The sequence below is a fragment of the Rhyacophila brunnea genome, unplaced genomic scaffold (assembly GCF_057557595.1).
Source record: "Rhyacophila brunnea isolate RB1 unplaced genomic scaffold, BYU_Rbru_1.0 scaffold_12, whole genome shotgun sequence".
Lineage (NCBI taxonomy): Eukaryota > Metazoa > Arthropoda > Insecta > Trichoptera > Rhyacophilidae > Rhyacophila > Rhyacophila brunnea.
In genome coordinates, this window is record NW_028232774.1 from 27,449,212 (window position 1) to 27,461,509 (window position 12,298).

General features: G+C 34.1%; 1 protein-coding gene across 2 annotated transcripts in view; it reads right to left on the reverse strand.

Annotated features, from left to right (window-relative positions):
• LOC147078014 (uncharacterized) overlaps positions 1-10,417 on the reverse strand; it is a 173,934-nt gene extending 163,517 nt beyond the window's left edge. The window contains exon 1 of one of the 2 annotated variants that reach the window (XM_085961103.1): positions 9,978-10,417. In XM_085961103.1, the coding sequence (XP_085817229.1) occupies positions 9,978-9,991 (14 nt within the window). In that variant the 5' untranslated portion in view covers positions 9,992-10,417. Of the gene's footprint in view, positions 1-9,940 lie in introns of both variants that reach the window. The other variant, XM_085961104.1, reaches the window with a different exon arrangement.
• Positions 10,418-12,298: the final 1,881 nt, after the last annotated feature.

The window sequence follows — 12,298 nt, forward strand, 5'->3', positions numbered from 1 at the left end:
TAGATTTAATACCTAGAACTGTAGGTATTCACGAAATGTCAGAAAAGTACGTCTTGATTACAATCAACCTGTATAGCTACATTTTATGTTGATGAATACAATTAAATTTCAAGACAACATAAAGTCGAACTTGGTTATTACGAGGAAGATGGGACCGACTGAATTTGCTTGTTATAAGCGTTACTCGTTATATCAGAGAATAGGTATTTTTAAATGAGCATGTCACATTACACAAAAAGCCGAAAATAAAAAATTTGGAAACCATCGTAAAAATCCCCGAAACGAGCATGGCATTCATAAACTACAAAAGAAGTTGTTTATTGTAATTAACGCTGGTAGGTACCTACGGACTTCACAAACCTTGGATTTTTCAACCATATGCGTGGATACTTTTTTATTATTGTCGGTGAAACACCAATAAGGTAGGTACTTAGACACTTTACTAGTGTCATAAACGTAATCCGACCCCGGCGGCATCCTGTCCAATCGGATTTTATTGCTTAGGGTCGAAATGTTTTAAAACGGTCGACACATTAACAGTATTTTAGCTCGGTATATCCGATAAGTTGCTCGTTATAACAGTGAAAGAATTAAATGTATGGCGAAAATCATAAACCAATTGTCAACAAATGTTTCGTTATTACATCCGAGATCTCGCTATGTCAGAGATCGTAATAACCGAGTTTGACTATAATTATTTTCGTAAAAGTTATATACTCCGTGCCGCGCTAGGAACTCGCGTCTGAATCCCTTGCTGATTTTTTTTTTCATATATTGTTAATTTGCTTAAAAATATTTTTTATCTGAGTTACAAATAATATAAATGCCAAATAAAGTTATGGTAATGTATAGTGTGTCAAAATTATTACCTACCTTATTTTACAAGTATTGTGAAATTTATTATAAAATATGTCTATTTTAGTGATTAAGTTTGATTTGTTTTGTTATTTTGACGCACGTTGAATATTTATCTGTCTATCAAAAAATTCAAATAAATTTCATAAAACAAAAATTTGTTTTTATGGTAACATGTAACTTAAGCTTTACAAATTACACTCCGTTACCATTTCGTTCCATTCCGAAAATGTCCCCAAAAAAGTTGAACGTTAACTATTTTTCATTTGATTATTAAATAACGAAACTTATTTATTTTTCCAATAAAATTTAGTAAAAGTGATTATTGTCTTTAAAAAAATAGCAGAACGAACATTGATTGGTTTTTTCAAATACTAAAGGAAAAATGCTCTGCCATTATAGACATAGGGTAACGGAGGGGAACGAAATGTGCCCAAGAATTAAAATTCAATAATATTTTTTGACTATTTGTAGTTTTATTTTGAAGTGTATGGTTTTTTTAATCTAATAGAGCTCTTTTAAGTGATAAAAAGTGTTTCATTCATGTTTTAAAAGCTAAGTTTCGTAGTCACGGAACGGAAACTTATTATGCCCAATTTCATAATAAAAATGATATAAATATTGTATTAATCAATATTTTGCTGAAAAATTGCTATCACCAATTCAGCAATAGAACAAGGAATCTGCTAGCTATATAAAAATGGTTAATTTGAGTGAAAAAATAATATTACCCAAATTTCAAACATGTACAAACTTTGGCGAAAATGCCCCTATACAATATACATGAGATAATTAATTACTTAGATAATGCCCAATTGAACAATTTGACACATGACATGCGTACATTTATCGTGTTAAATATGTATGAAAACATTCAATGACCCAATACATTATTTAGAAACCATATGATAAGATAGCAAAAAGTCAACAACATAATAATAGGGATTTCGTATCAGAAATGTAATCACTACGACATGACTTTCACGCAAATCGAAAGAAAAATAATCAGACGTATTTCACAATACAGTTAGGTATAAATAATATGTATAATGTTATTCAGCGGCGAAAGGTGGAGGTAAGGCTGTGGATAAGAATACAAATTGCAGATTGTATTGGTTAGATTTAAAAATTCAATTAAACCCTGCCTACACTAAACCATAATAGTAGAGGTAGGCTGTGAAGATCCGAAAAAACTAAAGCACACTGTGTCAGTCATACTTACTTGTTTTCATTAAACTAAGAATACAATATTCAAATGTTCAGATTTAGCCCCGCCTAAAACGAATAAATATAAAAAATATTCTTCCATGTACAAAATATTTAAATTTTAGATTCTAAAATGATGTATGATTGATTCATTACCATAATTTTAGATCTTTTATAGATAAAAACATATTTTACCTAATATCTAGTATAGTTTGGCAGCGTTCAATTGATTTTTAAAAACTAACCAATAAGTACCATCTGCAATATGTATTATTAATTCAATGAAAACAAATAAGTATGACTGACAAAGTTTAGTTTATACTTACAATAATTATTTATGTCGGATTTCCACAGCCTACCTCCACTCTTCGACACTAGTACGTAAAGGTATATCGTAGATTTAAACAAAGTATATAGTTACAGCTTTCATTTCTTATACGTATAACCCAAACTTACATCAATAAATAATTGTTGCTCAATTTTGTTCGATATGCTTGTAATTGTAATTTGAAGGTATAATCATAATTGAAAGGTATAGAAATACTCAGAATGGTACCTTATTGTATGTAGACTGTAGAATACGATTACAAAATATACAGTTCCTGTCCCCTACGAGTTTTGTGGATTATGGAACGGCAAGATTTAACAAGTGACGATTTACAGTGATTCAGGAACCATGGTCCCAACACTCAATTTTAACTATGTATACCTAATTGGGATACTAAATTATAGTACCTATATTAAATTTTAATCTTTTCAAGAGCCCGCCATTATTATGGCAGATTTGAGAGATATGCACATGTCGAATTTCTTAAACAATTTTTCAGTTGTTCCTGGTGACGCGCGATAAACCCACCCTCACAATGACCCCAATCAAAGCCGAAAGATGGCGCTGCCCCGATATAACTAAAGCTAAAAGTCTACTTAATGGTCCTGTACCTGTGCATCTATGTGACAAGGGTCATCGACTTAACCCATGGAGCAATTTGACATAAACAAATACATTGAAAAAAAATACCAGAGATTACCTAATTAATGTAGATGTCAACCTGTTTTATAGTCCTCTCTTAAAACTATTTTATTAATCAAAGATATTTTAAGTCTTTAGAAAACAACATTTTAGTACCCTCCAATCCAACCCGGCCACTAACACTATTGTCAGTTTTCTGAAATGTATATAATAATGATAAATAAATAAATGAAACCTGAAAAAAGGAGATAAATTTCAGAGATAATACACTCACTCTTTCTGATGCGATATTCAGACCGAGACTCAACTATCGCTATTTAATTGTTTTGCTTTAGTTATATGTAATTGAATCGTTCTGAGGATAGGTTTACAACCCAAAACCGCCACTGTCAACATCAATAACTGTACATTTATAAAGAGAACATCAACTTTGTTTCCAAAATATTAGAGTACGCACATGCTCCGGTTAAATTATAATAGGAACGAATACTATGAGTTTTCCGGACATAAACATGTTGCATCTCCATGCTTCATTATGTTAGTATTCATAGCATCCAGGACATTGCGTGAGATACGGTAAGTAGGGCAGTGCCAACTCATTTTGAGTCAGGATTAAGGCGCTCTGTAGAGTCACGAAGGACAGTAGCATGTTGACAGTCAACTTGTATTAAATGCTTATGCATACCTACTTACCTATTGAAATGTTGGAGCGGTCGTAAATTATCAAATTGAAACAATGCGGAGGCCTCGGTGGCCGCAGACGCAATAGCGGGCGACCGATGATTAAAAACGAGTGAAAGAAAACCTTTTACAATTATTGCTAAACCAAGTACTTATGGATAATATGAATACTGATGATAACTTATTAAATCCAGAAGACTGAATAAGTATCACATACATCGTGTGAAGTTTTTGTGATAGAGTCTAAACTCTAAATGAAGAAGTGCACCACACTTTGATACTTCCAGTTGGCATAGTCTTCACCACATGGTGGAGCACACTCAAGATCGATCAACAGGCCAACAGATCAACAGGCCGAATGAAAAAAAGTATAAGTAGCCATCTAAAAGGCCGCTGGGGACAGGATTAACAAGCCTACCCCATAAAAACACCACGTTGATAATCTTTTGTCGCATAACCAACCAAACGTCTAAAGAGACTTGCGACAGGTGCTAGGTCTGATTGACCTGAGAAATAGACCAGAGAGCCGGGCAGAGTAGAGGAGTCTGCTTGAGGCAAAAAACAAGAAGTTTTTGCAACAAACCACAGTAAGGACATGTAGATACTTAATAAGGCATAGAAGTGCTTCACGATATTAAGCAATTGATAATAATAATCAACACCGAACATTGAAAATCCCGAGCTGATCGAAGACTGCTGGAAAAAGGAAGAGGAGAACTGAGGATGAAAAGGCTCGATTTGGTCTCTAGTGTTGGAAGAAGAAGAATTAAGTACCTATTTTGGTAAGTAATATAGGCATTTTTAACAGACTGAACATAACGCGCAAGTATGGATTGAGGCATTACCGATGCCTCTCTAGACTCTAGCTAGACACTAGAATCTAGACTCTAGTGAGAACTATTAATTCCTTGGCCGTGGTATCGTATTGGCCAAAGTGATTTTCATTCTGGGGGAAAAAGATAGGAGAGAACTATGTAATGAATTGACATGTATCTCTCTAACTAACCAGGTAAAATCCTTGTAAATACGATCAAATCGAAATATTACAAACTTTAATAAGATGCCGGAAAGTGTTAACTAACATGACGAAATAAATATTCATCTATATTCTACATTTTTGTGCCGCGGCCGGCCGGTTCCGCATCACTGCACTGATTTATGAGAAAGTCTGTCAGTGGATGCGAGAGGCTCTCGGGTTTTCGATGTCGCGATTCGATAAACGAAATAGGTATATCATCAATTTTATTCAAAGATGGCCAGCGCGATCGATAAATGGCTGTTGCCCCCTACTTACTTATTCTCCAACGTGACATCCAACGGAAAACCGGATGAAATAACGCTTGGATAATCGTGATCCTAGTGTTTATATTATATTTTTTAAGAATTAGGTTTCAGTCATGCGCTCAACCCGTTATCAAGGCGGTAGACGGGGTAGTGAGAGAGAAAGGCGTCAAGAACGTCACGTCATATAATATGTTCGGCATAAAATAATAACGAATATTTATTTATACGTTATAATTATTACTTATTATTCATAATTCTGGAGACCCTGATAACCATCGAATGGTTATCATTCTGAAATCTGTTGTCCAGTAATATGTACACAAGACACTTGAAATGACTTTAATTTGGGGGAATTACTTGACGGCAAAAAGCGAAGGACCGATATGGGAGGCCTTAGTCCTTAGCACAACGGAGAATCGACCGCAGGTGAAGAATTGCAACATGGAACCGCGTCCACTAACACGATGTGATCGTAATAATCACCATCGTCAAGATTAGATGCACAGAGAGGCTATGACACCTTCGACCATCATTTTAAACGCCGGAGATTTGGCTAGACAACTTTTTTCCATTCATTTTATCAACTGATCTAACTTTATTAAATACATACATAGTATACCTACATGAAATTAAGAATTATGGCTATTATATTAATTTTATTTCTAGTAGTCTCGACATTATAGTGTTTGTTGCTGTTTTAATCTCAATAAATTTTAACAAGTTTATTCTCACCCAAAATAGACGATTAAATTACAAACAGAATAAAAGATGCCAGAGTATTTTACAATAGATTTTTAGAAGCAATTACTACAGAAGTCAGCCGAGAAAAAAAAGAGTTCAATCCACCCCCGAGATGCAGAAATAGAAACATGACGACGAGGTGTCGTCGGCCGTTTGTGGGGCAGGCGGGGTGTCAAAGTGGGACAATGAGGGAGCAGCACCCGTTCCACACCCCCGGGCGTTAGACGACAGGTTGTTGCCCCGGATAATAAGAAGAATAAAGATAATAATTCGCATCTCATTCGCAGACTTGACTCGAGAGCAATGCCGTCTGGGGGACGGAATGCGAAGAGAGAAAAAACGATGTTATTCTGTGGCAGTGGACGCGCGTGTAAAAATATAACATTGCACTACAACTACACAAATAGTGGGTTTGATGTTTATGAACGATAACCTGTAAGGAGTCACGTGACAGGTTTTCATTAATAAGTCGTTTACCTAGTCTAGCTATATATACCGACACGTAAGTAGCTGTGGATAACATAATACATTTTCTCAACGTCATGAAGACTGTACTTGTCACACGGTAATAATCAATTCAGTAGATACCTATGTACCTACATATAATAGAAAAATTACATCTGGACCCGAGAGTGTAAGTGCATAAGTGATGAATGCAGTTTTTTTGTTCAGTGACTTACTAGTGTATATTATGGTATACGACGAATAAAAGGGTCATCGTAAGAGACCCTGCCCATAGATATCTGGGTCTGACGGCGATCATTAAAAAAAATGTTACGCAAACAAGTACTTAAACACCGATGAATACAGTGGGACAATGAACTCTGTCTACGTTTCAATAAGGGTATGTTTGCTAAGCTGCGTGAATATCTTTATATCATTATCCTATTTTACTAACGCATCTACGGCTGGACGCAAAATGTTATTGTAAAAATACGTGCTAAAAAGTACTATTGTGGTACATCTGAGGTAAAAATGAAATTTGTCCATCAAAGATGTTGAATATTCTTCCAGATGGCGCCTTATGTGATTTGCCCATAAAAATCAGTGAAGTAAGTTCCCGTTTTATGTAAGTTACATTATTGTGTCCAAAAATATGGTAATACACTTTCACATTTAGGAATTTGTATGAAAATTAGTGATCCCAAAGGTCATTTTTGCCTAGCTACTTAAGGATAGCTACTGCAATCAATTATTATGCCATACATATCTGCTATGCATTGATAGTAGATATGTTCGGCTTTTAATTATTGCTAGGTACCAATTATTAAAGGTAGGACTCAACTAACAAAGGTTGAAACAGGCAACATAGTGCTTTCACTAGGACACGTGATTAAAAATTAAAATCTTCCACGACACGTGTATTCTTCCAATACCTTTTCTATATAGGTATAAATATATACCTACGTAATATAAAGTTCAACATAATGAGAAGTTCAAGTATATAATATAATGCATACAAAGATGTGAAAAAAACCCAAACATAAAAGTGGAGCAAAAAAGGACCCTTATATACTCTACCTTATAGACCTATATTATACAACATTATTGATATATTATACCTACTTAATATCATTGTCATATTTCAACCACTGTTGATTCACTGCTGGATTAAGACTCAAGACCTCTCTTTGCTGTCTCCACTAAACTTAAGGATCTCACCGATCCAACTAATATACTTATAACACGATAATTCCATGCTTTAGTTATGACTCATTTCGACGTGCATGAGTTCTGGACTGAGTCTGGTTCAGACCGGTGAAGGAAGAAGGTGGAAGGTTGAGCAATGATGTCGTGTGAAAATTTTCCGAATAAAATCAATTCATCTCAGAGCTAATAAAAAAACTGTTACAACTTGAAAGTATGTCTGATATACAGAATCATTATGTTATTACATATAGTGATATTTTATTTAACATTAAATCCAGCTTACGTATGTATTTGCAAGGAAATATAACACGTAGCAATGCTCATTTGTTTACTGGCTTATTTAAGGATACCCAAGTACTTTGTATTCATATAATTATTTAATATACCTATAGGAAGTTCTGTGGCATACACTAGTGACTAGGACTAGATAACTTAACCATAAAGAAGCAATAGAATATACACTATTGTATTATATTCTAGTCTAGGACCTAGGTTCTTCTTACACTGAGGAAATTTTGTGGTGTTTGGGATTAAACTAGTACACGTTACTATCCTTATTAAAAATGAGTTAGAGCAGTACTGTTTTCACATCACATGCTAGATTCATATTCTAGGCACATATCGATGCGTGGAACAGGATTCAAACCTGAAATTGCTTAGTATGATAATATGCTATAAGCATTAAATTTCTAACATTGGATTATAACCCATGGACTATAAAAAAAATGATGTAATTATTGCCATATTAACGTATCTAATTTGAATGTTATGGTGTGAATTGTCCTCCCTCAAACACTCATATTATCTTGGAATAATAATAATAATGGATCATTTGAGTATGTAAGTAGGTATACCTCATTTAATGTTGAAAACAGTTTGTCAGTTGAATGCAGAACTGTTATAAAAGTTTATAATTTAACCGTTAAGTATATTGTATAATTTATAATTGGCATATTATTAGCGTTATTATTATAAGCTAAAGCTGAGCTAATTACTAATACGCCACTTATACGAATGAACCAATTGGAATATCTAAATACCTATATAGGGATTGTTTCGCAATGTCTATGCAAGCAACCATGTTTTAATAACCAAGAAAGTATTTACACTTTTATTTATTTTTTATTGGATGATTTGTAAACTGTTTTTTTTTAATTTTTTTAATAAAATGCTGTCTGCAAGTGAAAGGCGATGCAAAGGTTGTCTGCCATCTTTGTAGAGTATTCGCAATTTACTTGATAATAATGAAATAATAATAATATACAGGTGTGTAAATACATACCTACATATATCTATACCTATTTTTTTCATTTGCAAAAAATCAATATTTACCAATGATACTCTATAATTTATGTTCTCTGACTATTTGCCAGTATGAAGAAATATACCTAGCTAGGTAGGTATACATAATGCCAACATGCATATTAATTTAGTATTGACTCTTTTTTATATTGCTCGCACTCAAGCAAGTGCCTTCGATTTAATTTAAAAAATATTTGTATATTTTTTGTTGTCTATGGAGAGTTGGAAATGAGTTGACAACAAGGTATTAATGATAAATAGGTAAATGTAAACAATTATTCATAATATGATTTATTTTATAATACTAGAACAACATATTATTATATTTTCTGTGGAGTTGATTTAGTTTCATTATGTTTAATAGGTACCCACCTAGTACGTCCTATCAAACTAGGTATAATAATATTATATAGGTATCTTGTCGCAATATTATTATCTCGTATTTCCGGTAGCACTAGCTATTTGCAAAGTTATATCCAAATAATGTGTACAAAAACACAGGTACTACCAACTACAATAGAAAAGGGAAACAATGTAACGATGTGTCACTTTCGTGTCGTTTTGAGATTGCAGCTATTATACCTTTGCTTATGCCGAACTGGACATAAACAAAACTCCTTAAAGGAATTGTGAGGGATGTTGATTGTAGTATAATTTATTTATCAGGTTGGATGTTAGATATGTGGCTTTTTATTTATTATATAAAGAAATCGGGGCAGTTTGTCTGACAAACGGAATGTTGATGCTTAAATACGTGTGTACGTCATGCGACCTTCTGTTTCCGTCTTTTTCACTCATTCCGTTGTAGACGAAGATAGCCTCTACGACACTTTGGCGGTTACCTTCCACACGCGTTCGGACTAAACTGTTGCCGTCTCTCTCTAGCGTTAAAGGCGAAATCATAAGAGAAAGTAACAACAGCAAAATAATATAATACAGAGAAATGGCAAACGCCATTATCGTCAATTAACAATTCACATATTTTACTCGTAAATACCGCAAAATGATAAGAAAGGCAGCCATTTCAGGTGCCAAAACCGAATAACATGCAATCATTCGAAAGACCAACGACGTTCCGCAAATTTGACGTACGCACGGTTCAAAAATTTCATTATCAAACAGGGCACTAATAATCAGTTCAATAATATTCAACTGGTAGAGATCGAATGCTAAATCCCGCCAACTGATATGATAGCTAAATAATTGCCACGGGATTCGAGCACCCTGTCCGTCGCCGAGGTTATTACGCACCTATCTGTCAAACGACAATGTAGTAAGAGGTTCTCACCGTCGTTTCTTCATGAGCCACCACCGACCACTGTTGCTGGAGCCAGATTGTATTTCCACCTGATAAAGCACTCATCCATTTTATGCACACTTTTCATCTGAAACGGGAATCTTCCGAATTCCCGATTGTCACAACACTATATTTTCCTCTTGACAGAAGGAGAGAAACGATTGATCTAATTTTACATAGAGACGTCACTGACAAAACACTTCTGAGCCAGCATACTGAAACGCATACTCGATAATAAACACCACATTATCTTTATTATAAATATTTGTAATCACCGAAAAAAATAAATCACTGCATTTTCATTAAAATAAATACCACACGCACCATTTGACACCGATCGAATTCAACAGTCGGAGAACGGGTCTCGCTCACGATCCACTACATACGGCGGACACACACTTACGTGCGATTTCACACACCTACTTCACTTCACTCGATTCAAAATGGACCCGTCCACTGGACCCGTAATGTGAGGTTATAGTAAAGTAAAGTTGTTGGCCAAACGGCACTCGGCACTCGGCAGCTGTTTAGTTTACTTTCCTCGCCAACAGGTCGGCGCCACTTCGCAGGGACAATCCTAAAATCAACTTTGAATGAAAACAACGCCAAATTTACACAATACCTATATAATACTACCTCATACGTTTTTAGAATTATGTATATAAATTTGATTGATGTCTTATAATAGTGCATTGCATTTCATGAATAAGCATTGTAATTAAAATATTTAATATTAATAATAAAATTATTATCATGGATATCCACCATCCATTCGTATTACATAGGTACCTGCATACAGACCTACAAACTTATCTGGAGAATGGCCAAAAATGGAACTACGAACTACCATAGAACGCCATATTGAAAAACGTCATGCAAATGTCAGATTTTTCCAGTTACGAATCATGATTGGGTAGTTTTCTACGGTAGCTCTCCTATGTCATTCTCCAGATAAGATTGTAGGTATCTACCTACTTTGATCTGTCAAAATTAATTGTTTTTCTTTCAATAACAAACTAATGATCTGCACAATTTTAAACAAATTATTGTTGTTAAGCGATAAATAATACAAAAATGATTTAATTGAAATAGTTTCATTCACCAAATTTACAGAGTAATATTTTATTTTGCGTTTACTACCTATTTCATTGGCGCGTGTAAAATTGAATGAAAAATGATGAAGATCTCCACAACCATCTATTCATACCTAACCGCGAAAAGTTATTATAAACGTTATAATATAATTTGTTTTATTAAGTATGACAGGAATACATAATATTCGAATACCTACTTTTCTGTTTTATCTTTTATTCAATAATTTGCTTCAAATATAAACATGGTTAGTGCAGACTTGGCAAAAGTGCACAAAGCACGAGCGGCTGGGTCTAGGAGTGGCATAAATACGAATTTTATACAATGTAATAAATTATTATGTTTATTCATTCTCTATTGTTTCAATCACAAAAAAGTCAAAATTATCTATTTAGTGTGTATAACAAATTGTTCTCAAATTTACATTGGACAAAAATAATAATATGGTTGCATCCAGTGACTTTTCGAAAAAATGTAAGGCACTAGACAGCCGGTATAGTAGATAGGTACCTATATAGAGAGCCGACCTAAGAGTAACAGCAGGGACAAATTTACAATTGAAGGGCCCTCGTCACTGGTCTAATGATTATTGGGGGCCCAAAAATAGCTTCATAATGTTTTTTTTAATTAGAGGGAAAATTAATAGGTAAATTTACCATTCGTTTTATTTCATATTAGGTACATATTATTTCAGTATTGCAGACTGAGAATGAGGTTCAGGTAGGTAGGCAGAGAAAAAAATCCAAAAGTAATCCAAACAGTTGGAACTGGGGGAAAATCTTGAGGAATCTTGGGACCTTCACAAGTATGAGGCCCTCGATTTTAATCTGGTCAATTTAATCCATAGTGAAGCATCTTGAGTGAACGCTTGTCATGCCGAGATTCAGACGTTATTATTTATACAATTATTGTTAATAAAGAGCTAAGTTATTTTGATCAAAACGATGATTCAAAATTAATATTGCATTAAATAAAAAAACTAAGTGTGCAATTGTTAAATGTACAATACAATAATATATCCTCAGTTTAAGACGCACTATGGGTGCTTTACTCTAAAATATCCAACCTTCCCAACTTCTTTGATAATTACACAATAAACGTAGGCTTTTTGGTGAGGCGGCAGAGTTCCTTTGGGTGGGCCTGCCCATATTAATATATTTGTCGCTTCATTTCAAAATCAGCCAAGTCCACCTTTAGATATTTTTTACTTTTTTGTGAAT